General features: G+C 43.0%; 1 protein-coding gene across 1 annotated transcript in view; it reads left to right on the top strand.

Moving 5' to 3' along the window:
- Positions 1 to 27,771, top strand: part of Pgm5 (phosphoglucomutase 5) — a 172,499-nt gene that overhangs the window by 90,484 nt on the left and 54,244 nt on the right. The window contains exon 7 of the mRNA XM_021199023.2: positions 17,446 to 17,561. Coding sequence (XP_021054682.1) covers positions 17,446 to 17,561 — 116 coding nt within the window. The remainder of the gene's footprint in view (positions 1 to 17,445; positions 17,562 to 27,771) is intronic.

The following is a 27,771-nucleotide window of genomic DNA, read 5'->3' as shown; positions in this document are numbered from 1 at the left end:
CCTTGGTCTTCCAAACTCTATATGACCTAGCACAAGGCAAGGCCTGGGCCAAGTAGTGGGAGTGGGTGGGTAGGGGAACAGAGGTAGGGGGAGGGGTATGGGAAACTTTCGGGATAGCATTTGAAATGTAAATAAAGAAAATAATAATAAAAAAGAAAAAACAAAAAAAAAAATAGAATCAGCTGGCCAGTGAGGGAAGTGTTGTGGCCAGGTTATCGAGGACCAAGGCTTAGAGCCTGAAAGCTATAGTTGAGGTTGTGTTTTGCCAGGGAGGACACTGTTTCCATCAATGCCAGGCATGGCTGGGGAACCCTCTGCTGAGGCTCTACTGTCGCAGCCTTCTGGTTCCTGTGCAGTACCTCTGGGGAGTCATGGGGCCCAGCACCATGGCTGGAGGTGAATTCTGAACCCACACAATCAGTTTTTCCATGCCCCTCTGCCAGAGCCATATCTTAGCAGGCTCCTGAAGTATGGACGCTTCCTTTCGCACCAGAGTGGAAGTTCCCCTGTAAAAGTCTGATGTACATTTGTGGAATATTGACTGTGTATGATAATCATGATCTATCCAGACTTCAGCACACCAAGGCTTGCCCAAACACAGAGGCATACTGGAGTTCACAAAAGCATGAGATGTGCAGGCAGAATTTGTGATCAGGCTATTGTAAGTAAGAGACATAGGTTACGTCACTGTGCTGACAGCTTCCCTCAGTCAGTGCATGAGAAGTCATCAAGGAAGGGAAAACAACCCCGTTCATTGGCATAGACACAGAATCCAACTCTTTACATACATAATCCAGACTATCACACAGTGGGCTTTCTGGGTGGTACCTATGTCTGAACCCTGGACCAGCTAATATTATCTGATGTTTTCTTGCATGTTGCATAATGTGTATTGGAATTGTTACTGTGAATAATATATTTTTTTCTATAGGTTACTCAGTGTATGTATTCATCCCTTGTCTACTGTGTCCACTTAGACACTACTCACTTAGTGGTCATCTCTGCTATCATTCAGATAAGGGCATCTCAGTGCATCAAGTAACCCTTATTTAGGCCTTGGAGTTTGTGAGTGGTGGCTGGCTGCAGTGTTTGTTCTTTATTCTTCTAATTGAATTCTTCAAATCGATTGTTTAATATTACTTGTTATATTTTGTTATTCGTTATAGTTGCCAATCCCTTATTGTGCCTAACTTATGCATTAAGCTACCACAGGTGTATATTTATAGGAAAATCGTAACACACATTGCACAGGGTCTGACAATCTCTGAAAGTCCCCCACAACTTCTGGGCACCTTGGAACACACCCTGGATAAGTGGAGGACACTAATTTTCCTCAACACAGTGTTCTATCCCCTTCCTAAAACAATCTCCCCAAATAAGAAATGCTACTCGGTAAGGAGAGGGGCCTTGAAATTCGCATTTAACGAGCTACCTGGGTGATGCCAGAAAGGGTGTGAGGTACCAGGTGATCACACCCCTTCCCTGTCTATCAGTGGTTTCCAGTTTGGCAATGGTGAGGAAACCGTGTCCTTGCTGGAGCTCTGTGTTGAACCTGCAAGGCTACCATGCAGGACGCTGTACATGCAATTTGCCTTAAAGCTTAATATCAGTTTACATTATGCGATGTCAGCTTAGACTCTTGTCTGCTTTGGCTATACACATTTAATTTCATGATAGGGGCCAAAAACAAAAAAAAAAATCAACTGTCCTATTATTTTGTTCCTCTGGAAAATCCATTACAAATCAACTAGTTGCTTTTGTTGCTCTGCCAGAAACACCGGAATAAAGCAACTTAAAGAATCCAGGGATTTGGGGGCTCACAGTTGGAAGTTACAGACCATTGTGGTGGGGAAGCCATGGCCTCTGGAATGGGAGGTGGTGGCTGGTCATATCACATCTACCATCGGGAAGCAGAGAGAGATGAACGCTGGTACTCGGCTAGCTTTCTCCTCTTTATTCAGTCTGGGCCTCTAGCCCATGAGACGGTGATGCTCACAATTAGGGTGTGTTTTCTCACCTACATTAACCCAAGCTAGAAAAGCCTTTACAGACATGCCAGAAATGTATCTCCTAGGTGATACTGTCATTTTTAACTCTTCATGTTGACCGTCATAAGGGACTGATGATGTTTTTAATTCTATTTGTTTAACTTTATTTGATTATTTTGGAGGTGTTTGTGGATGCTGCTGATGGTAATGATGATGATGATGTGTGTATCCATGTGTGTGTGTGTGTGTGTGTGTGTGTGTGTGTGTATGTGTGTACACATGCACATGTGTACCATGCACACACACTGCAGAGGCCAGGATGTTGGCAGTCTCTCCTTAACACTCCTTGTCTTATTTCTTTGAGACGGTTTCTCACTAAGCCTAGAGCTGTGACGGCAGCCATCAAGCTGGCTCATAGGTACTGGGGACTTGAATTCAGGTCAAAGGACCTTGCCCAGAAAATGATTGCACACACTGGACAATCTTCTTAGCTCATGAAAGTGGCCTTCTTTTGCTCTGACTGTTTTGGACTTTTCAAGAAACTTGCTCAGTGTTCCAGGAATAGGCTGCAGTTGCAGGAATGTTTGCATCTGGGTCTGGTATTCCTGATGGGCATCTTTAATTGTACTGGGTATTGGTGAGGAAAAAGGAACAGGCTGAGAAGACTATGGAATGCAATGGCCAGGTTTGTTGGGTCTTCTGAAACAAGCAGAGTGCATAGCATTGCAACACGGTGTGGATAGTTCTGTACAGGGAACAGCTTTGCCTCTAACCTTTACTGTGGAGGAGGAAACCCAAGGTTCTGAGGAGAGTTGCACCCTTCTCTGTTGTCCTACATAGCCACCTCCTGACCTACACACATACTTAAACACACCAGGGCCATTTATTTATTCCTTGGGGCCATGTTTAGTCTCTCGCCTTGGGCTTTTGCTCTCCATGAGCCTCTGAGTGTAAATGACCTCAATCCCACTTATGAGCCCCAAAGTGAAGAAAACTGCAGCTCTCCCATGATTAACTGCCCAACTGAATATGTGAAAAATGCAACATGTCATTTTATTATTAAATTTAGTACTCAAGAACTCATTATACCACTTGAAAATAATTTATAGGCCATATTTTCTCATTCTGAAAGGATTCTCAAGTGTGCACAAGGGACGGGAGATTGTTGCCAATGGTTAATTAAATGAGTGACTTGGAGGTTGATCATTTCAAATGCAAAATTACAGAAATCCTTTAAAGATGCTTTTGGAGCAAAAAAATAAAGATTTGTATGTGAAACATTGGTTTGTTTTAATATGTTTGATATGATGTGGGTTGGGCTGTGTGTGTGTGTGTGTGCGCGCACACACACACACACACACACTCACTCTCACATTTAAAGACTTATTTATACTCACAGAATTCCCCACAATGCAGTGCTATTGAACAGGCCATACAGTTGCAGGAAAATGAGATGATTTGTCCTAGATGTTTTGAAGAATCAGTTGAAAGGCCTTTAGGGACGTGGATGTGACCATCTTGGGAGGCCATCCCCTCTCTCTACTCTAGACATGTCCTGAAGGGGTTGGAAAGCTGTCACTTCTATTCTGCCTTAGAACCAGCAAAGGGCTGCTCCGTGCAGCGGTATTGGATGTGCCTAGAAGGTACTTAGCAATGAGGTGGTCCCAGAGAGCGTCCTACATTCAAAAGCTCATTATTGCGTTGCGTTAGCAGATGTTTTTCGTGCATTCTGCTCTAAGGAACTCAGTGTGGTACAGCTGGATAGCTGGAAATGCGGTTTGGAAGAAAGGCGTGTTGTTCATCTTTCACTGCAATGCATGCCTGCGATGTGAGTGGGCCTATTTTGTCTCTGTTTCTGAGGTTTCAGCACATGGTCAGTAGGTCTTCTTGCTTTGGACCCATGGTGGCACTGTACGTCATGGTTGGAGTGCATAGTGGAGGTATCTGTTTACTTCACTGCAGTTGGGAAACAAATGTGAGGTTCTTAGGTAGGGGAGGAGGAGGGGGGGGAGAGATGGAGGAGGAGGAGGAGGAAGAGGAGGAGGAGGAAAAGAGTCCAAGGTCTCAAAATGGACGTGGCTCTAGTGACCCAGCTCCCTTCTATCAGGGCCCATCTCTTAAAGACTCCAACACTTCCCAGCAGGGTGTGGGCCTCAGACCAAGTCTACAATACATAGGTCTATTGAGGCACCAGTATTGAAACTGTAATGGAGGAGTGTGAAGGTACTGCCGAGGTTCTAGTTCTGGCCTGCTGGAGCAGTGATCTGTCATCTCCTTCTCCCCTCTATTTTGACTAGAAGGAAACTATTTGTCCCCATACATAGTTGTTCTCAAAGACAGGGGCCCTGATATTTCTGCATGCTTTTCCACCTGCCTTTTACTTTCTTACATCAGTCGGCTGGCTTGCTTCCTGGCAGTAATTCTTGAAGGAAAATCTCCCTGTTCTTGCCCTATTCTGACATTCTCCCTAAGTTCCCAATAGGCTCCATGTGGAATGGGACTTCACAGATACCAAGTCTCCTGCTAGGTCTCCAGAATGATGGGACAATTGAGTGGCCTTACTTTTCTAGGAGCATCTGCTTCTCCCACTAACCTCAAGAGCTCTGTATTCTCGCCAACCTCTTTTGGTTCTTGTCTCTCTAGCTGTCTCTTGATGGCTAGGCCCACTGAGAGGATCTGTCTAGTGGTAGCTGGCACAATCATCCAATCTATGAGCAGCTACCTTTCCAACCTTCTTCCTCACCCTACCTATCTGCCTTGTGGGTCTCACCTTAGGGCTAGACTGCCCAGGTCATTCAGATACTAGAGAGCTTTGCTGTCCCTTGTGTTGGTCATGGTGTCTGTACTGGCCAGGCCCAGGGCAGACTCACCTGTTGTCTGCTTTCTCTGTTGGGCTCAGAGTTTCTTATAGTTTATGATTAGAGGTTGGGCTCTCTGCTTTCTGGAATCCACTTCAACCTTTTCTCTTACACCTCTTTGGAAAAAGCACATTGCTTATGATCCGCGAGGTGAAGGAACAGGGTTTGACACGTTCTTTCTTCTGGGTCTTCACAAGTGTTCGGTGGGAGTGAAATCCTTTTGAACCACACTGGTGTCATATTCACATAAAGGATGGATTCTGGGTTCATCTGAGCCCGTGTTTTCCAACATGTGCTGAGTCAAACTGTCAGCCCCGCAGAGTGTTCTGGGAGAAGGACATGCTGTTCTAAGTGCTGCACTGAGGTGAGCACGTGGTTCTTACTCTGTCCAGGAAGAGTGGCTTCACCAGATGTCAGGGCTATTTCACACGGAACCACAGCACTGGCCTCGGGAGGTAAACTGACAGACACACTCATTGTCCATAAGAGCAGTGAGATTGTTAATGTTTGCAGCCGGACTTTGTGACTTTTTTGGATATTTGGTTAGATTTATTCTCGGCTTCTAGGCATCCTGCGCATCTGCGCACGTTTGCGTTTTAAAGGGTTCAGGAATGTAAATCTTGTTTTACACCCGTGGCTGTGTTCTGATGGCTCCTATGACGTCTGCACTAAGTGAACAAATGCCTTTTCCAGCCAGAGCAGTTGCCCTCTGAGGCTATCCAGATGGGGGAGGGGCTCAGATGAGTTCCTAGCTGGGTTTGCAGGGCAGCAAAAAAAGAGGCTGGATCAAGCTGGAAAATGAGGAAACAGTGGGGAGAGCATGTCACTAGTGATTGTCCAAGGATACACAGGGGATTTCCAGGTTCTCTGAAATCAAGAAACCGAAATAAATTCTCACACAGATTTGCCAAGTATTAAGGAAGCTATTTTACAGTGAAGCTATATTGAGGAACAGAAAGAAACACACTATGAAGAACAACAGTTGGCCACATGGGTCTAGCAACCTAGGACCCAGGAGTACTGGAAAGCCCTGATCATTGTTCAGGGATTCCTTCTATAGACTTCGAGAGAAGTAGGGACATGACACAGATTCTTTAGTGTGTGTGTGTGTGTGTGTGTGTGTGTGTGTGTGTGTATACAACTTGGAGGATTCAGTTCTTTGCTTCTATATGTATGTGAGACCTGGAAATTGAACTTGGATCTTTAGACTTAGGTCTTTATGATCCTTCAGCCACTAAGCCATCTGGCTCGCTAATTCTCTGTTTTGAAATTTTTAAATGATGTAAGCCTTTGTGTACTGTACATGTTTCATCCCATGATGCATCTAATTCTAATCATATTTATGCTCAGTCATAAGATGGTAAATAGGGTTTTTTTTCCCATTAAAAGATCACACAGAGGACAACATTTGCCTTACTGAGCATGAATGCCAAATCAGTCAAGGCTGGATTGACTCCCAACATTCATGGATATGTTCTGAAATATATTTGAAAAAAAAAACTATCCATGAAAGAAAAATTTTTGATGATTGCTAAGGGAGAAGAGAAACTTATTCCACTGGTCAGAGAAAAAATATCAATGTCAGAAAAACTGATAGCAGGTGGGGGTCCTACATTGCTAACAGGTTGCTATATGCATTGTTCAGAGACTTTGTGTGAACAATCCATTTAGTAAGAGTCTCAGGCTGCTAAGTATATTATTAAATGGAAGGGTATATGCAGAACTCAAACCAAGTGGAGTCCTAGTTCATAAACTATTCCCTGTTTGCCTGTCTCAAGCTAGTATCTTCCATTTGCCCCAAGTCTCTTTCTTCCAGTCCTCTGGCCTGAAGGCTAGCCTATATGCACTACCTATAGACTCTTATTTCTCCAGATTTCAGTTAAGGTTGGCTAAGTGGGAATACTGTAGATGTCTGGCGGAAGAGAATGTGGTCAGACATTTATTTCTCTCCCCACAGGTTTCTGTCCACTGGCAACATGCCTTTCTGAAGATTCTAGGTATAACTCTTTGGGCAAGAGGATGTACCTTTTCTGGGTACCTGCCCAGGGGGAGTGGGCTTTCTCCTGTATTTTTCTTTTTCAATTTGCACACTCTGTGATGGGTTCTTGGAGTGTATCATCTCTTTCCCTTGGGGCCTTCACCAAGACAAAGGATAAATGACATGTACAAGAATCTGAAGCTGCAGGATTGAGGGAGGCCCCATCAGAAGAGCATTTTGCTGTGTCAGAGGTTGGAAGCAACAGAGGTTGAGGCAAAGGTGTTCATTACTTTGCTGGTGGTTCTGGAGTCCAGGGTTTGCTGGGAATCCTTCCACTTGATTCTCTCTGAGCGAGGGAATAGCTTGCTATTCTACTTCATAGGTAGAAAGGCTGAGTTTACTGATGCAACTATTTTAGCAAAGTTCACACAACCAAGAATAACTGGAGTTGGAAGAGGCCTAGGGGTCCTTCCTGTGGTGTTCCTGCCTGCACGCAGACTGGTGCCTTGTCTGCGTGGGCAGAACACCTTGGGGTGGGTTCGCACTTGAGCGGCAAATGTGTTGCTCTGCCTGCTGAACCCACTGCGGATCCGAACTGGAGGACGAGAACTCCTGAGAAAGAACAGGGCTGCAAAGGAAATATGGAGCCTTGGCAAAGTGTCTGATCAAAGCCCTAATCTTTATTGTCAGGACCGGCTTAAATACAAAGAAGGGTTCCCAGCATTCCCCTGAGTCCTTAGAAGTTGCCACGGCGTTCTCGCGATGATGGGCAGTCCTGGCAGTGGCGGGCAGGNGTCCGATGGTGGGCAGGTCCGGGCGACGGTGGGCGGTGACAGTGNGCGGTTCGAGGACGCTGTGTTCCGGCTGGTCTGGTGCGCTCCGGCTGCGTGACTCCGGCGTGCCTGTAAAAGGCAGGACCCAACACCTTCCCATCCATGCCAAGGCATCTGGAGATGACTGAGCAGGCAGCGAATGCTTACCTGATCTTTTCACACAGGTTCACACAGCAGTACCTTTTAATGTCCAACTCTGTCATATACGCGCGCGCGCACGCGCGCGCGCACACACACACACACACACACACACACATGTCACTGGCACTTCCATCAGTTGCTTTCCTTAGAACTCTGACTCATTAGACAAAATCTTTTTTTTTAAAGATAATATTAGAGCAGAATTGATGCGGGATGACCTTTCCTGATACTTGCTGGCAAAATTACATGCAGTTCCAAGAGACAGAAGAAACCAGGGAAGGTAGGCAGAGCCTCAAACAATTCCTTGATTGGAGATGGCTGCCTGGTAACTTCGTCTGGCTTTGTCTTAGGGTTTTACTGCTGTGAACAGATACCATGACCAAGGCAACTCTTATAAGGACAACGTTTAATTGGGTTTGGTGTATAGGTTCAGAGGTTTAGTCTAGTATCATCAAGGTTGGAACATGGCAACATGCAAGCAGGCATGGTTCAGGAGGAGCTGAGAGTTCTACATCTTCATCTGAAGGCTGCTAGCAGAATCTTGGCTTCCAGGCAGCTAGGATGAGGGTCTTAGAGCCCCCAACCACAGTGACACACCTACTCCAACAAGGCCACACTTTCTAATAGTGCCACTCCCTGAGCAGAGCATATACAAACCATCACAGGCTTTAAGAGAAATGACAGCTTGAGTCACCCGGTGAGACACAGATCAGAGTCATGATCAGATCTCATGGGATGAGTGTTTAGTTAGGAAGGGTTGTTCAGTTCGTGGCCTTCTGGGATCAGAAGGCAACAGGCTTTCATTCCCAGAGGGATCTTCAGGGACCCTGAAGGTCTGCCTATGGCCCTATGCAGGGCACTAACTCATGGACATTGGAGAGTTTGGGCCCTTAAGAATTTTCAGTCCTCATGTCTAAGGAGCAGGACCCTCCAACAGAGAGCTGAACATGAGCCTCAGTTAGGAATTAGATAAAGAAATGGTACATTTCTGAAGCTAAGAGGTCCCTGGGCTTATTAGCAGGAGGAAGGGAGGGAATTACCCATTTCTAATAGAAGTACACACACACAAAAAAATAAACACAACAAAACTTTTGATTTAAAGTAGGAAGGGTCTTAGTTCTATCCATGCAAGAGAAAGGCACAGAATTTCTCAGGATACACCCAAGCTAATTAGTTACAAGTGGCCACATTCTAGCAGGCTTGGACTTGCTTGCTGGCCCAACAGGCACAGCTGTGGGACAGGTAGATCTTCCAAGTTCCTGTGTGTGGCTATGGTGACATTGGGAGATCCTGGCTGCTTCTCTGAGCCAGATGGTATTCAGCCAGACAGTGTTGGATCTCTTCCTGTAGCTGGATAATTCCTTTTAAAAGAATGATTCTTCGGAGTTGCAAATATCTGAAAGTCATTACTAGAGCGTAGGGATGCTGTCCCACTAGGCTCTCTGCTTGGACTGTTGCGGGGAGGCGGTAACTGGAAGATAGAGTCTGCGATGATGCTAAGATACAGACTATACAATTTTTCTGAACCCTTCTGCCCTCTGGACTTTCATACTCGCGAGCCACTCCGTCTACGCACTGTGGTGTGGATAAACTGTAGTTCGTCCAGTTCCTGCGGGGTGGATGGATAACAAGGTTGCTTCCGATTCGGCTTTACCTCTCTAAGCCTGGTGCTGGGACAGACGTTTTTTGAGCATGCATTCACATTTCTCTAGAAAGTCACTCCACGGTGGGCTTGCTGGATGATAGAACATGATTGATTCTATTAAAACTCTCAAACTACTGTACAATCCTGCTGGTAGTGTTGGGATTCTGTTTTCCCACGAACTTTAACACTTGGTCTCCTCTCTCTCTCTCTCTCTCTCTCTCTCTCTCTCTCTCTCTCTTCCCCCTCCCCCTCTTCACCTTCCTTCCCTCTTTATCCCTCTCTCCTCTCCCACCTATCTCTCCCCCTTCCCCTTTCCCCTCCCCCTTCTCACTTATTTTGCTGGTTTCGTGGGTGTGGAATGTTATCTGACCACTGTCCCATGATTTACTGTATGTTTTCAGATTGGCCAATCCTTCTTTTTTGTTGTTGTTAGATTTTTTTAAATTTACATTTCAATTTTTATCCCCTTTCTCCATTTCCCCTCCCAACCTCCCTATCCCCTCCCCCTTCCCCTGCTTCCCAACCCACTCACTCCCACTTCCTGTCCCTGGTATTCCTCTGTACTGGGGCATAGAACCTTCACAGGACCAAGGGCCTCTCCTCCCATTGATGACTAACTAGGCCATCCTCTACTACATATCCAACTAGAGCCTTGAGTCCCACCATGTGTTTTCTTTGATTGGTAGTTTAGTCCCAGGGAGCTCTGGGGGTACTGGTTAGTTCATATTGTTGTTCCTCCTATGGGACTGCAAACCCCTTCAGCTCCTTGGGTCCTTTCTCTAGCTCCTTCTTTGGGGGCCCTGTGCTCTGTCCAATGGATGACTGTGAGCATCCACCTCTGTATTAGTCAGGCACTGGCAGAGCCTCTCAGGAGACAGTTATATCAGGCTCCTGTCATCAAGCTCTTGTTGGCATCTGCAGTAGTGTCTGGGTTTGGTGGTTGTATATGGGATGGATCCCCAGGTGGGGCAGTCTCTGGATGGTCATGCCTTTAGTCCCTGCTCCACACTTTGTCTCTGTAACTCCTTCCATGGGTGTTTTGTTCCCCCTTTTAAGAGGGATTGAAGGATCCCTCTCTTTCCTGAGAACTGCACAGGCTCTTTGATATGTTCTTGTGGATTTATGGTATTTTAGTGAGTCGATGAATCCTCAGCATGCATTGCAAGTGTCTTTCCTAAATCAACAGCTTTATCCTCTTTTTATGTGCCTTTGGCAGGAAGGAGAAGTTTTGTAGTTTTTAATTACAAATTTAATTATCACGTTTCCTTTCTATTAAAGTAGACACATATTCTCCACCTGGTTCCCTCCCTTCTCACGAGTGAGGCTCGTTCCCACTCACCCATGGAGGTAAATTACAAATGCTATTTTGTCAAATTCAGCCTTAAATTACTGAGTTTAGGTAAGAACTTGGGTTCCTAGCACAAGGGAGACAGATCCTGAGGTCTTCGTGGCCCTGCTGAAGCTGAGTCTGATAGGAAACATCAGAAGCCGGAGCAGATATTTGCTTTGGGAAAACTTTGAGAGCCCATGACATTTCAGTGGCGACTGCTCCCTCCCAGGGTCACTCTGTCCTCACAGGGCTGTGGTACAGCCTTGTACAAATGCTAAGCTCTGCTCTCTGTACTGTGAGCATCTGTGTAGAAATCTCTTTGTGTTCACTTTACCCAGCGCCAAGGTGCCTCTTCTTTCCTATGTCTCTTCTCTCTTGCTTACAGTGTAGACCTCTAGGGTACCAGGTAGGAAAAGATGCTAATGGAATCCAGAGGAGGAAGAAAACAAATCGCCTTTTCTACAAACCCAGGAAGCGTTGTACTGACGTGTCCTCTCCTGGGCTGGAGCTGTCTTGTTAGTTCTCAAGAGACAAATGAGTGGATCCTAAGTCTTCCGACTCACAGGAGATAGGAGGACATGGGACAATTGTCTCCTGGCCACCTCTTGCCTAGCTGGAGAACTCAGAGCTTATGTTCTCTTAGTTTCAGCTTGAAGACAATTTTTTAAGTTATTATTTAAAGACAATAAGAACCAGGTGCCCACACCAATGTGCTCAAGCACCGGGGCTGTTAATATGAACTTAGTTTCCCGCACAGAAGCATACTAATCTCTTACTGGTCAAAAGAGAATAAACCCTTGGTTGTTAGAATTCTGCATACTTATTTCTTGGCTGTCAGCTCAGTTTTCTAAAGCAGAGATGATGATGATGATGATGATGATGATGATGATGATGATGATGATGATCATATTTCTTTCAAGTCATGCCAGGATCTTCAGAAATCTGCCTGCTTTATGTTGCTGGACACTTTAGAATGTGACAGGGAAGGGTCCTCTCCCGTGTCCCACAGCACAGACATAAAAATGAATATGCAGAAGTGTCAAAAGGAAGTACGAAAGGCTCCCAGACTGGGAATTCCTCGTTGCTCTCTAGCTGGTCAACACCTACAAGTCAGAGGGACAAGAGAGACACTGTTATCTTCATCTTTGTCTTTTAAACATTCTCCAGGGGGATAAGCCTGCTTCTTTTGGATTAGCAAAGATCCCACACTGAGGACAGAGATAATGTTGTAACTCCAGAGGCCTTTCAATAGTTGGGGGAGTATTTCCATTTGTGGGGTGCTGTCTCATCTGTTTCTCACAGCCTGTCTGATAAGGGAGGTGGCAAGTGCTATTTCACTTGAGAGTTTTGAGGTTTAGACTGACACTGAGATGCCAAGGGTCCCAGGTCACACAACACTGCTTTCATAGGCTTGGAAAAATCGTCTGCAGTCATTTGAATGGGACAGCTCAATGTTTTGGGTTTATTTTCCTTGAGAGTGGGAGTTGGCCCATCAATCACTTTGGTTTAAGAGTGGACTTAAGATTATAATTGGAAGACTTTAGAGGATAGCTCAGTGCTGGAGTTCTTGCCTACTGTGTCCAAGGTTTATCACTGGAAGAGAAGAAGAAGAAGAAGAAGAAGAAGAAGAAGAAGAAGAAGAAGAAGAAGAAGAAGAAGAAGAAGAAGAAGAAGAAGAAGAAGAAGAAGNGAAGAAGAAGAAGAAGAAGAAGAAGAAGAAGAAGAAGAAGAAGAAGAAGAAGAAGAAGAAGAAGAAGAAGAAGAAGAAGAAGAAGAAGAAGGTGGTGGTGGTAGGGGTGATTGCTTTTAGAAAAAACAGGTTTAGATGAACTCAGCCTTGTTCACATTTACGATTTGGGAAGGCTTCCTTTAAAAAGGATTTTAAAGTAGAGTTTCATATAAGCCTTTTACCAGACAGCAGAGTCAGACAGTAGAGCCAGACATCAAAGGGCTCTTGGAGTGAATACATCCATGTAATGATGCCAAAGAACTAACTTGAAGACTACACTACATGCCCACCTGGACATTAACAGTGTACAGGAGGCTTGCTGACTTCAGTAGGAAAATGTTGCTGAGTCAAAGATGCATTCAATCTTAAATATTCCAGCGGGATTTTTTTCATACAAATTAACTTTTAAAAATAGTTAAATAATCACCCCCACCATAAGGTCTGACTCTTTGAGGTCAGGCTAGATGTCTTCAAATTTCCTGCCCTCCTACTTCAGCCTCCTGAGTGCTGTGCTACCATGCCTAGCTTTAAAATGAACTTCAAATGTAAGTAGAAGGTGCATGTAAAAAATCCAAAAACAGCTCAGTATGTAAATGTATGTAGTCTAAGGGATGTTCATATAATGAACCTACACACACCAACCACTGCTGTGAAGAAACCAACTTCCTTGTCTCTGCTTCACCACTGTTCTTCAGCAACCCCCCCCCCCAGATGACCAACACCCTGATTTCTGCCACCAGTGACTGATTTTGCCCATTTTACACCATATCTAAGGGGAACGTGGCATTATTCCTCTGTCTGGCTTCTTTTACTCCAGGTTACCACTCACTGCTTCTGTTGTTCTATATTGTGGAGGTTCACTTGCTGTCCTATGGTATGGCACTGTACGGGGTACTGCACTGAAGGGTACTGCACTGTACGGTAGGTACCACACTGTACTGTGTTGGACTGTAGTCAGTATGAATCTGCAACCCTCCAGGATGAGCCTTCCATATCATCTCCAGCACTGGCAGTTCTGTCCTCCTCCTCTAGGATTGTGGGTAGTAACAGTTCACTGTGGTTTTAGTATGCCATTCCAAGTCGTTTTTATATGTGAATTGGGTCCTTTGAATATCATCCCTGTGTAAAGTATGTGCCTTTTACATTTTGTTTTTCCTTTTCTTTGGGGACTTTTGATTTTTAAAAATGACTCATAGAAATTCAAAATATGGATTTTTCTAAACCTTCTGAACCTTGAAGATGAGGGCTTTGAAAAGAGGGCCAAGAATTCAGAACATAGAATATGCTTCCCTTTGGTTCTTAAGAAAGGTAATATTTGGATTTAGGCAAAGGGACCCAGATCTTGTCACCTTTAAATCTGTTACAACTTCCTTGCAGCTGGATTATAAAATCAGCGGTTGAGCTCGAGAGGCTTTGATCCCTTCCTAAAGTCATGTTGAAAACTGATCCCCTCCAGAGCCTAGGTGTGGAGAGGCATGAAGATAAAGAAGTGGGGCTTGGAAGAAATGGTCAGCCGGCAGGGCTCCTTCCTTGTTAATGAATTTACAACCCTTCTGAAACTGCTTCATGAGCAGGTGACAAGATGAGCGGGTGACAAGATGGCTCTCCCATATTTTGCTTTGTGAGGACATAGCAAGAAGTTCCTCACCAGGCCAAATGTAGGCACTGTACTCTTGGACATTCCCCACCTTCCAGAGCTACAAGAAATAACTTTCTGTTCTCTATAAATTGCCCAGTCTGCATTCTATTTTAGTGTGACAAAAAGTACCCAGACAGACTTTCAGATGACGAATCACTTAAGAGAGATTTTGACAGAGATTGGGAACAGACAGTTAATCTGAGTTAAATTAATGACACAGATTAAGCACTGTACAACAATAGCAGGAGGCAGGAGCATCTTTGGAGTATAGAGAAGAAGAGCTCCGGTTTTTAGGAGCACAGGGTACAAGGAGGAGTGTGGGAGAAGCTGTGGGGCAGAGACTGTGTCCATCTGGAAGCCACTTTCTTGGAAATCTGCAAACCCTGGCTGAGGAGAAGACTTGGGGCAGCATGTTCTGTTAGCTACCAGGGCTCATTCTCCCTGGTAGAAAACTTGAAGCCTTGACAGTCTTCTTACTCTTAGCTTCCTTAGGCAGAGAGTTTGCTCCCAGCATATGGGTGGGGCAGCAGTAAGGGGGCCTGTGGGTGGTGGGGTGGGAGGGTGGTGGGGTGGGGAGCAGTGGTCAGGGAGAGGCAGCATGAACAGCTTCAGTTTCAGCTTTTGGGATAAGGGCTTGTAGACTCCAGAGGCTTCCTGCCAACAGGTCGAAGGCATGCTGTCTGTTGAGTGCTATGCTTGGAATGAGTCCCAAGTTCAGGGTAGGGGGTAGGGACAGGAATTCCTTTCTGACCCCAGAACACAGTCAATTTATGCTCAGGGTCCTAGAATTTAATTACCCATCTTGTCTCAGCTCGAATAGTGGTGGCTCATAGTTACAAAAGTATCTGGTTCTTTACAGTCCAGCCGCAGCCACAGCCTGGTGACCCCCCCACCCCGCTCCACCCCTCCCACAACAGTGATTAATTGGGAAGGGTGGGAACTGGGGAAATCCTTTCCCCTCCCTTCAGTCCTGCCAACTTGGCTTTGAACCTGCAAGACTAATTTGAACCAAGATCATGTGTCCTTGTACCTGTTCCCTTCCCTCTTACCCTCAGCTCTTCCCCGGGTTGTACATTCTCTTTGGGACTCTGGCATGTTTATATTTGTTAGGTTCATGGTGACCCCTGTTTTTCTGTGTGCTCCTTTAGGCTTCTGTGTGATTTATTTCTCCTTCTTTGAGCTTTTGACGATGAAATCAGCAGCCTTTTGTTCTAAGGTTTGTGGAGAGACTTTTCCATTGTTCTTCTCCGGATGTAAATGTGATTATATATTTTTCTTAAAATGAAAAGAAGATAAGCTGGATCCTTTGAGTTGAATGAGCATCTCAGTGTTACAGAACAGTAACACACAGATTCCTTTGTTCGGGGCTTCGTTTTCTGTATATGTTGGCGAGATGCATTCAGAGTGTGAGATAACACAATGGTTTGTTGAATTGCATTTCTATATTCACATTAGTAAGCTATTCATTATCATGACTAAATTCCTGAGACAGTAACTTGGAATAAGAAAATATTTACTTTAGGTCAAAGTCTTAAAAGTTTCAGTTCAAGTTGGCGAGAGCCACTGTTTTGGGCCTAGGGTGAACAGAGTATCATGACAGCATGAATATGTGGTAGTGGCTGCCGTGATGGCCAGGGAGCAGGCTAAAACCATGTGGCTCCCAAAGGCCTGAGCCACATGACCTTCTTCCTCCATCCAGAATTCATATTGCACAGTTCTACTGCCTCTAAACGGTCTACTCAAAATATGAACCCATCAGTGCATTTCACTATTACATCATGACCAGTGTGCTCTCACCTCTGGAGACGCCTTCATTTCCTGCCCAAGGGCATGCTTTCTTAATCTTCTAGGTGTCTCTTAATCCAGTCAAGTTGACAACTAACATTAGCTATCTCAATATCATGTTATCTGTCCTTTTCCCTAGGACATTTATTGATATTGTTCCCGTTATTGTAAATGGTAACTGATCAGTCTCATCGAGTCTGGGTTGCACTCTATTGAGTAACACCACACCAACAAACTTCCTGTGAGCAATTTTTTTTTAGAACCATTGACTGGGGCCTCATAGGAAGTTTGTTCCTTTCTACCTTGAAGATTAAAGTTGACTCCACAATCAACTACTATAACAAAATACCTATGGCAGTCAACTTAGAGTGAAGACAGGTTTCTTCTGGTTTTAGAGGCTTCATTCCTTAGTTACTAGACCATGTGGCCTTTGGGACTATAGTGATGTAGTCTATATTAGTGAGAGCACATGGCTCAGAAACTGATCACCTCATGAAGAATCAAAAAGAGAGACAGAGGGTGAGGTCAACATCCAGCAGTCCATTTGAGGGTGTGTCCCCAGTGACCCCAAACCTCCCATTGAGTCTTACTTAATGTTTTTCACAATGTTTAATAGTGCTGAGCTGAGAACCAAGCCATAACATGTGGGCATTTAGGGACCATGTCAAAGGGATATATCTGAACTCTAGCCAGGGGACAGTGAGGAAAGAGATCAGACAAAGACACATCTGACTATTGAAGACACATAAAAGGCCTCATTCAACACCCAAGGAGCCCTGAAATGGCTTCACAGAGTTGTACTAAAATGAGGAAGAATGACAGCTCTTTGACTATTCCACACAGGCTAATCACTAATTGGGCTGACCTATAGTAGCCCTTTGACTTTGAGTGAGACATGTTTTATTGAAAAAGAGCCATGTTTGTGACCTTGAAGCCATTGGCATCCCTAAGTGCTGGCAAATGAAGATTCCAGCCATAAAATATCTAGCAGTGTGTGTGTATGTGTGTGTTTGTGTGTGTGCGCGCGTGTGTGTATGTGTGTGTGTGTGTGTACACATTGTGTGTGCATGTGCACAGTATAGGTTGGTTATGTTACCATGAGCAGTGAACCATAGTGTCTACTACATATCATTTCTAGAGTTGAATTACTGTTTCATAGGGTATAAGCAGATTCCCATGGAGTAAATGTTGTCAAACAACTCCTAAATGTCTGTGCACAAATGCTGTCTTAATTTAGATTCCCTTGTCTTAAGCAGACTCTTGGCAAAAAGACAAAGAACATTTTTGGGTACATTGATATTAGAACAGTTCACACACTGACTTTGTATATATTGTACTATAGAGAAAACAAAGCTGGGAGAACTGAAACATTCTACGTACTCTCTAACACCTAACAGCTATTCAAGTTGTTCTGAATTGTAGTTAGGAGACAAGCAGATCATAGGTCTTCCTATTGAGCCGAGGACATAAAGGAAATCAGGCATGGGAATTGACAGTTGCCTCAACTTTCATTTTTCAGAGTGGCTAAATCAATGAAGGTTCCTGTGTATGAGACTCCTGCTGGATGGAGATTCTTCTCAAATCTGATGGACTCTGGACGCTGCTCTCTGTGTGGCGAGGAGAGCTTCGGCACTGGTAGGCTCCACTGGGATGATGTTACTGATGAAGGTGGCAGAAATTCTGAAAACCCACTGGAGACTTGTAAATAATCTTCCTGTGCATCAAAGGCTGAAGGAAGAATTACTTAGAGGCCAAAAAGTAAAAAATAGAAAACCAGGGAAACCCAGTCAGATGCATGCAGTGACACATTCGCCTCCTTTGGAAATCTTTAAAGACATCCCTTTCTTCAAAAAGAAGTTCATTTGAAAATGACAAATGTAGATAGAATATCATATTAGTCACACCACTCAATCTCAAGGGTCTGCCTTTATCATTATTTGATTTTTTTTTAAAGATTTATTTATTTATTATATTAAGTACACTGTAGCTGTCTTCAGACACTCCAGAAGAGGGCGTCAGATCTTGTTATGGATGGTTGTGAGCCACCATGTGGTTTCTGGGATTTGAACTCCGGACCTTCGGAAGAGCAGTTGGGTGCTCTTACCCACTGAGCCATCTCACCAGCCCTGATTATTATTTATTATTTGATAATAATTTTATTTTGTAGTACTGAGGTCTGAACTTTGTCAGACCTTTTAGATTTTACTTGAGATAGAGTCTCACTATAAAAAAAATCAGCTTTGAACATGTAATCTTGGCCTCCAGAGTAGCTAGGATCATAGGTCTGCTTCAATATGTTGTACGTTGCTTCTTCTTCTTCTTCTTCTTCTTCTTCTTCTTCTTCTTCTTCTTCTTCTTCTTCTTCTTCTTCTTCTTCTTCTTCTTCTTCTTTTTTTTTTAAATTTTGTTTTTCAGGACAGAGTTTCTATGTGTTTCCCTGGCTGTCCTGAAACAAGCTTTCTAGACTCACAGAACTCTGTAGATCTTGAACTCACAGACACCTACCTGCCTCCGCCTCCCCAATGGTGGCATTAAAGGTGTGTGTCACCAAGGCTGGGTTTTTATTTTTTTTTTTAAAGACAAGGTCTTCCTATGTAGCTGAAGCTAGTCTAGAATTCACTGTATAGCTCAGGCTGGCCTCAAACTTGAATTTCCATCTTCCTACCATTAACTCTGGGATGTTTGGCAGGTGCCACCATGTCCTTCCCTCTCTTTTAAAAATTAATCGATATGGATTTTGCTCCTCTCTCTACAAGGAAAGTTGCCTTTCCTGATCGTTAAGAAGCAGCAGTCCCCTGTCCCTCAAAGCTTATCTCGTTATTCCTGAATATTTTAGTGGGAATGTATACACATAAAACCTCACTGGAAACAGCATATGACATGGTGCCATTGTCGCAGTTAAAATGTTTAAAATTCCTTCTTTTAGTACCTTAAGAGGTCACTCCATTGCTTTGCATAGTTCCACGAATCCTGTTATAATTTGTATCTCTATGCTCCTACATACAGTCCTATACCTCTGGCTGCCTTCATTTTTAATTTTTTTTTTAAATTTTCAATTTTTATATTTGTCCTTTCCTTCATTTGGTGTGATGATATGTTTACTGAAGGAACTCTGGTGTTGTATTTTTTGAGATAGAGCCTCGTTAAGTAATTCAAGTTGGCCTTGAATTCTCAGTCTTTCTGATTCTGCCTCTCAAGTATTGGGATGGTCAGTATGTGCCAGCCTATCTGGCTTTGCCTTTTATTCCTCTCATTTACCTTTATTTTTAAAATAGTTTCCACATTCCCCAGGATAAGTGCCTATCTGTATAAGTTGTTGTTCTCCATTAGATTTGGCTGACAGCAGGGCCATCTCTGACTCTAGTTCTATTGTTTGTTTTCCTGCTTGACAGTTATTTGCTTTTACTTGCTCTTTGTTGATCTCATGATTTTTAATCTGAAGTATGTGGATAAAAATGGTACATATGTGAGCAAGCAGTACTTGAGTCCAGAAGATGGCACAGCTCTTCCCTCAGGCCAATTAATATGGAAGGTTAAGTTTGTCTAGGCAGTAGTTGAGTTGGGTTTGGGCTTTATTGTTTACATTCTAAACTCCAGTGTACCACAGGCCTGAAATTATTCTAGAGGTAAGGTGCTTTAGTGTGGAGGGTGAGAAGCTGCACAGAGTTTGCTTGTGTTTCTTGCTTGCTTGCTTCTTTATTTCAAATGCTCTGTTTTCATTCCCAGCATGCAGCACTCACTGCATGCCTGAGACACAAGCAGTGCTCTCTCATTGCACAGTGCCTTTTCCATAGCATTGATGTATATGAGTCATGAGCCCAAGAAGGCTTAGTGCTCTTCCCATGGATGGGAGCAGATGTATCTATAGCCTTATCCCTCATCTAGCAATGATAGATCTTCTCCTGGACACTTAGGATGAAGGGTGAGGTCTTCAACCCGTTTCATATGAGAGAAGGAGCCAGGGAAGTCAACGGGCTTGATGTAGCCTATCCTATCTGGTATTTATACTGCTGTCTTCTTCTATATCCTGGGCCTTCTGAATCAATCCGAAAAGCCTGGAGCACAGAACTTGGAAGTGTTTCCTTTTATAGCTGGGACTCCAAGTGATTTTTAACCAACACCACAACCTACACTTGCTTTCTTCAGCATTTTGTAAACTCCCAGTGACTTCTGAACATATAGCAGCTCCCTCTTTCTCCTTTGTCCTTCAGAGGCAAGACCGATGTCCTGTCCTGTGTGTGCTGAATGGCTTGTTGCTATTTAGAACTCACAATACACTTTGCCTCGTGGTGGCAGATCTCTAAGGAGTTCAGGAAAATTCTGTAGATTTCCTGGTCTTTTCTCATTGGTAAGATTTTTAAAAGACTTTTCTTTTACAGACTTCTCTACGATCAGGGTGTAGAACTAGAACTGCAAAGGCCATTTCTTTTCTTTTTTTAAAATTTTTTATTAGATATTTTCTTCATTTACATTTCAAATGCTATCCCCAAAGTCCCCTATACTCTCCCCCAACCCAGCTCCCCTCCCCACCCACTCCCACTTCTTGGCCCTGGCATTCCCCTGTACTGGGGCATATAAAGTTTGCTAGACCAAGGGGCCTCTCTTCCCAATGATGGATGACTAGGCCATCTTCTGCTACATATGCAGCTAGAGACATGAGCTCTGAGGGGTACTGATTAGTTCATATTGTTGTTCCACCTATAGGGTTGCAGACACCTTTAACTCCTTGGGTACTTTCTCTAGCTCCTCCATTGAGGGCCCTGTGTTCCATCCTATAGATGACTGTGAACATCCACTTCTGTATTTGTCAGGCACTGGTAAAGCCTCACAGGAGACAGCTACATCAGGGTCCTTTCAGGAAAATCTTGCTGGTGTATGTAATAGTGTCTGCTTTTGGTGGCTGATTATGGGATAGACCCCCAGGTGGGGCAGTCTCTGGATGGTCCATCCTTTTGTCTTAGCTCTAAACTTTGTATCTGCAACTCCTTCCATGGATATTTTATTCCTACTACTGGCAGATCCAGCAATACCTCTCCTGGGCATATACCCAGAAGATGTTCCAACTGGTAATAAGGACACATGCTCTGCTATGTTCATAGCAGCCTTATTTATAATAGCCAGAAGCTGGAAAGAACGCAAATGTCCCTCAATAGAGGAATGGATACAGAAAATGTGGTACATTTACACAACAGAGTACTACTCAGCTATTAAAAACAATGAATTTATGAAATTCTTGGGCAAATGAATGTATCTGGAGGATATCATCCTGAGTTAGGTAACCCAATCACAAAAGAAGTCACTTGATATGCGCTCATTGATAAGTGGGTATTAGCCCAGAAACCTAGAATACCCAAGATACAATTTCCAAAACACAAGAAAATCAAGAAGGAAGGCAAAAGCCATTTCTTAATGAGTTCCCCTGTTATCTGTCTTAGTCCCCATTCAATAGGTTTTTTTCTATTAGGAACCAAAAGATCTTAGAGTATAACTGGTTAATATATTTCCTAGTCTACTAATATTATTTTAGCACATTCTGTTATTAACTTTAGTGCTTTAGTTTCCAAAATTTATATATTATCATAGGTTTTTTTTTCTGGTGCTCACTCAAATGTATTTTTTGGTATTTTCCCCACAATACTGATATCTTTTGTTTAATATTATCTTGTTACATAATTACCATTCTCAAAATTGTAGTCGATGACAAGTAGTTTCTATAGTTTAATATTTGGCCACTATTTTTATCAGTACTTTTTAATTTATAACATTGCTATCGTGCTTTAGGTTATTTTTTTCTATTCATGTTTCACTTGTAGCTTCCTTAAGAATGGCTACTGGATTCACCAGGCACATCATTAGAACTTAGTGATCCCCTAACATATCCTTTCCCCTCTTGATTTTGTAAATGTAAATGAAAACTACTGATCTCCCCATATCAAACTACACTTGAATTGCTAAGATTAAGATGTATTTGGCAATGCTGAAACATTGCAATAAAGCCACTTTAAATGGTCATAATGGCAGTCTTTTAGGTCAGGTTCATAAAGAAACCTTTTTCTTGGGCTATTTTCTTCTCTTGTCAAAACAAATTATACTCCAGTAGAATTACCATTAACATCTCAGGAAGGCTGGCATGCTCTTTATTTCCTTGGACCACAGCAAACTTTCTCAAATATGACTGTCTGGACTCAAATGGGTTGTTGACAGTTCTGCTTGGTAGAGCCATGGCTGTTGAGTCCTTCTCTGTGGATGCCTAACAAATAGAACTCTTCTCTTCTTCCTCTAGTGTTCTGTGTGCTTCCATCAGAGACCATGATATAAAACAGATCAGAAATCGTACGTTACATATAGTAACATAATTCTGCTCAGTTGCTAGTAAGATAGCACAAACACAGCAACTGGAGTGGAAACTGTGGCATTCCAGTATCCCTTCTCCTCTATTTCCATACACATTTGCAGAATGCTTACAAGTTGCCTTGTGCTTTATAACTTCTTTATAAGTAAGAGGATAAAATATTACATATATAAGCCATGCTGTACCTTTACGTGATAGCTAGTTTCTGTCAACTTGACACAAACCTAGCGTCATCTGGGAAGAAGACACCTTAACTGAAGAATTGCTTTGGTCATATTGGCCTGTAGATATATCTGTGGAGCATTTTGTTGATTGCTCATTGATGTGGGAGCTCCCAGTCCACTGTGGGTGGTGTTCTATGCAGGTGGGCCTAAGCTGTATAAGACAGGAGTTGAACAAATCAATAAGTAGAGTTTCTCTGCACTCTCTACTTCAGTTTCTGCCTCCAGGTTCCTGTCTTGAGTTTTTGCCCTGACTCAATGACAGGTTATGACCTGGAGGTTGTAAGATGGATAAATCCTATCCCTCTAGAGTTGGTTTTTGGTCAGTATTTTATCACCACAATAGAAAAACCACTAGGACAGCTTATTAATACATATTTCAACTTAATAAGCATTTATTAATTGTTTCCCAATTATAAAACATTATATTGGGTCATCTGTCGAGTATAAAGTGATGAAGATCATATCCTTAAGGATAATAAGATGTCTACAAAGCCTTTGCAGGCTATAGAGAGGCATAGAGAATATACTTTAGAAGATGAGATAAGGAGAAAATGCATTAGGCTAGAAGCTTAGAGCATGCTTTTTGAAAGAGATGAAAGGCGAGCTTGTGCTTGAAGAATGGGGAGGATTTTTAAGCATAGACAAGGCCCTGCCAGATGGCAAAATGTCAGGAAACCAATGGAGGTGGAAGAACAGGGGCATGTTTTCTAAGTGGTCAACTCTCTACTCTTCTAGAGTAGTGGTTTTCAAATCTGGATCATGAGATTAATATAATATCATCCATTGTGTTAAGGAATAGAAACTGTGAGAAAGCAATGCAGTTCAAATGTTGCTTGCCAAAATTTCTGTGTGTATGTAAGTATACACATGCACATGTATTTTCTCTTGGTAAACTGCCCTGATTGTAGATCATGGTGAAAATATCTGAGAGCATCTTTGGCAAGAATCACAAAGCTTTCCATAAAAGGCAAGAGAGTAAATAGTTTAGGCTTTACCAGCCACAAGGTCTCATGTGGTCTCTGTTGAAATGACTTAGCTCTATGACAATAGCACAAAGCCGCCATAGATAATGAATAAACAAACCAGTACGGTTGTCTTCTTATAAAGTGTTAGACACAGAAAGAAGCATGAATCCCGAGTTCGCCCAAGGTCTGAGTTCGTCCATTTGCTACTCCTGGACACAGAGTCAGGTAGAGGAGAGAGCTTCAAGAGACAGGACTGGAAATATCACAAGAAAGGCATGAGCCCTAAGCAGATGCCTCTCAGTTAGCTAGCAGTGGGAGGCTACACCCAGTGTGTGTGGGGAGGTTAGCCTGCAGATGCTTTCAGCAAGCTTTGCTCTGAGATAAAGATGCTGACTGCAACATGAAGGCTAGACTGGATGGGAATTTTAAAAGGCTTTTGCTTTTGGAGTTGTCTGTCATTTTTCCTTTTAAGAAACACAGGAGACTTTTTTTTTCATGTCAAGGGTTTTTAAATTGTTATATCTTCTGCCATTTTGGCAGGTTAAAATGATATTAGCCTACTTTGATAGATGGAGCTTTGAGCCCAAGGAATAGTGAAATGGGTCTCCCAGGGCTCCCGAGCCTAAAAAGGTCTTCATTTTCATTAAATCTAGCAGAACTAAAAGGCAGTTCTCTGGCTCTTTGGTGCACACTGCTTCTCCCATGCTTGTCAGTCTTTCCATGAACATAATGATTCCTTCTGCCTCTGAGACAGTCGACAGTAGGCAACCAATCTAGTGCCTGCAGAAGCAGGGCACTGAATTTAGGGAAGAGAAGTGGCTTCATTCAGCTCTTCTATCAGGCTTCCTTAATACCAGGTCTTAGAAAGGCTGTGATCTGGCAGTACAAGAATCACAGGGAAGCTTTTTTGATTGTGTGTGTGTGTGTGTGTATGTGTGTGTGTGTATGTGTGTGTGTAACTTCTACCCTATACATACATATATATTCAAATTATATAATATAGATAATCATTTGAATTATAAAGTATGTATATATGCATGTATATATGTATGTATGTATGTATGTATGTGTGTATGTAGTATTATGTATATCTCCCTGAAAGTGATTCAAAATGGTGCCTGGGACTTTGCATTTTGAAGAAATATCTTTAAATAGTTCTAGTGTACATCCAGGAACAAAGAAGACTATCAGTGTTTTTGATTTGCATCATGACTGGGAGAAAGCATATGTCTGAGATTCCACATTGGGTTGAACTAAGCAAGACGGGGGCACAGGAATAGGTTTGCAACTCATATCCAGGATACTACAGGCCAACCAAATAACTTCTATGTCCCTCATTTACAACTTGTAAATATTGGCTCAACACAGGAGCTATCTATCATGTTAGAATATGTTTTCCAAAATCAATACTTAATCATAGGAAGAGAAATGGATAGAGAGAGAAATATTCAGAGAGGCTTTAAAAGTGTATTTCAAACTTTCCAAAGTAGAAGCTTTAGCCAGTGTCCCTGGGGCATGGAACTGTGTGCCAACCAAGAATGCACTAGTCAGTGCCAAGAAAGCTTGGAAATAAGACTCTATCTCAGCTCAAGGATGCCAAGACATTGTCCAGGGGTAAGTCCTAAGGAACAAGTTACATCCTGAATAGAAATGTCCCTGCTGGCATCTCTGTTTCCCAGAGTGTGCCAACGTAGCAGGCTGGTGGACAGGTCTGCATTCAGGCTTCTTTTGTATGAGAAGATGTAGGTCCCAGGCAGTAGGAACCTGTGTTCATTGCTCTATCAAAGAAACTGGCTAAAAGAAGCCAAGCCACCTTTGGTGCTAGGACCAGGTGTCCACCCATGTCCTGGGAAGGATCTGGACATTCGCTTTCCTGGGGTAGGGAGCATTTTGTACATACTCCATCAAACAGAGGACTATTCATGTAAATGGCATTTGGGCGGCTTCTTCCAATTTTAAAGGAATCAGAGCTTATTCCAAACACAAACAGAATGTACTAATATACTAAAATTAGGATTTTAAAAAAAACTAACTAAAACTTGGGAGAAAATTGTTTTGGATTGTTGAAAATGTTCATCCATTTTTCATCATTACCATCAGCATTCTACTGGGCTAGAAAGATGGCTCAGCAGTTAAGAGTACTGGTTGTTCCTCCAGAGGTCCTAAGTTCAATTCCCAGCACCCACATGGTGGCTTACAACCATCTATAATGGATTTTAATGCCCCATTCTGGAATGTAGGTGTACATGCAGATAGAGCACTCATATACAATAAGTAAGTAAGTAAGTAAGTAAGTAAATAAATAAATAAATAAATAAGTAAATATTAAAACAAAGCATCAGCATTCTAAGAGACCATGATGCCTTGAGAGCACATGAACTGTCCTGGCCCAGTGTTTGGAGCTTTTCCCATTTTGAGCCATGCTGAAGAACTGCCCTTTGTGTGGAAGATCTCCAAGCCTGAACCAGCAATCAGTAGTACATCACCTATATAGCAGCTAAGGCTCTCATACCTGCCGATAAGAACATAAACAAACAAAAACCACACACACAACCACTGCCACCAACAACAACAAAGCCCCATGCAGCTTGACAGTATTGATTATTTCTAAGCAAGAATCCTATGTTGAATTTTCTAGAATAATAGTTTTGTTTGTTCATTTGTTTAACTGAGTCAGGGCAACCCTAAGTTATTTATGCATCCATCTCTTTCTGGACATTTGGAATTACATAAAACTCTTCTGACTGTAACACACTTAGCCAAATTGTCCCTCCAGATTCTCCCCCTGTGAATCCCTGGGTACAGTGTTCTTAAGTCAATAGGTTTTCTATCTCAGATTTTAGCACAACAGAAAGAGGCCAGTGGCTTGTCTTGCCACAGAGTCTGCAGTATCCATTTGATTTCTTGAGGTCTACTGGATATCTCTGTCATATGGATATTGTAATATGCTGGAGATAGGGGCCATGTCTGTCTTCTTCAGACTTCATTCTTTGACATAAGGTAGGTCCAGAGTAAATGTTCATAGGACCCCTAGAGGAGCAGAAAGATGGTACAGCCTAGTCACAAAGAATGATAAAACAAACTTCCACAAAACTATACAAAGAAAGTTCTGATGTTTCTTTTCTTGTCTTATCATTACCAACACAAATTCACAGCTAATAAAGCTCTTCTAGAGAGATCTCCCCTTCTGAAACCCATACTAATGGTTGGATTTTAAAGTATTGGTAATTTGTACCATTAACTCGTCTATTTCTCATGTGGGTGTGGACACTAATTTGGGTCTGGCTGTGCTTAGCAGTGGGCTTGTTCCAGCCCTTGTGATGTTCTAGATGTTACTGAACCACAGTGTCTTTAGTAAGTCACTCTGTGATGTTGCTATGTGCTTTGCATTATTGACTTACTCGTCTGTTACTTTGTGTAATGAAATTTTACCTCCCCCGGTAGTTATGCAGTTTATTATACTCTCAGGTTATTCCCCTTACTCTTATTATGTGTGAGCCACATGCATTTTAACTCAAGACTAGATTCACAGCCCTGCTGTGATACAAATATTAAATAGGCTCAGCTCTCCATTCTTAGTCCAACTATTTCTATTTCTCCAGGTCAGATGAAGGAAAGCTTATGTTTGTTCCCTTCCAAGGGGTCTTAACTTCACATTTGTCTGCTTTCAACTCCACCCGGTCAGCAGGAAAAAGAAAGAGGTCAATGTATCTCTGAGTTTCTCTGTGGCCAGTCCTTGTAAACTTGGCTAGATTGCAGAAGGGTGAGCTGTTGTGATGACAGCATTATCAGGGCCGGGAGAAGGCTTTCTCCACAGGACTGTAAGAAATGGGCTATGTGCAATTCAATCTAGGTTGGGCAGAGCACAGAGGTGCTGTGATTGACATTCCCAAGAGCCTCCTTGTAAAGTTGGAAAATTGAAACTGCTTTCTGGATTCTCTAGGAGCCATCACCCGCTGTGTTGGAAACAAAACTCCCATCACAGTGGGAAGAATGTCTCCATTATATGACCCCTTTCCATGGGGTTTTCTTGGGACCTGTTCCATTGGCCACTCAGTTAATCCTGCATGTTGATGAAAAGCCACAAGAGAGAGAGTGTTGTGTAAATGGAAACATGGGATTGGTGCCTTTGAGCCACATCTATACTTTCCAGTGCATTCTGGGACCAAGAGCCTAGGAGATCATGGCCATTGGTCACAGGCTAAGGACTTCCAAATAGAATAACATTACTTTTCACAGCGTCTATTAAGGGGCTTTGAAAGAAGTCTTTGGGAGATGTTAGTCACTAAGAGGTTTACTGAGAA

The sequence above is a fragment of the Mus pahari genome, chromosome 1 (assembly GCF_900095145.1).
Source record: "Mus pahari chromosome 1, PAHARI_EIJ_v1.1, whole genome shotgun sequence".
Lineage (NCBI taxonomy): Eukaryota > Metazoa > Chordata > Mammalia > Rodentia > Muridae > Mus > Mus pahari.
Note: the sequence above shows the minus strand (reverse complement) of the source record. Positions and strands in the feature narration are given on the sequence as shown.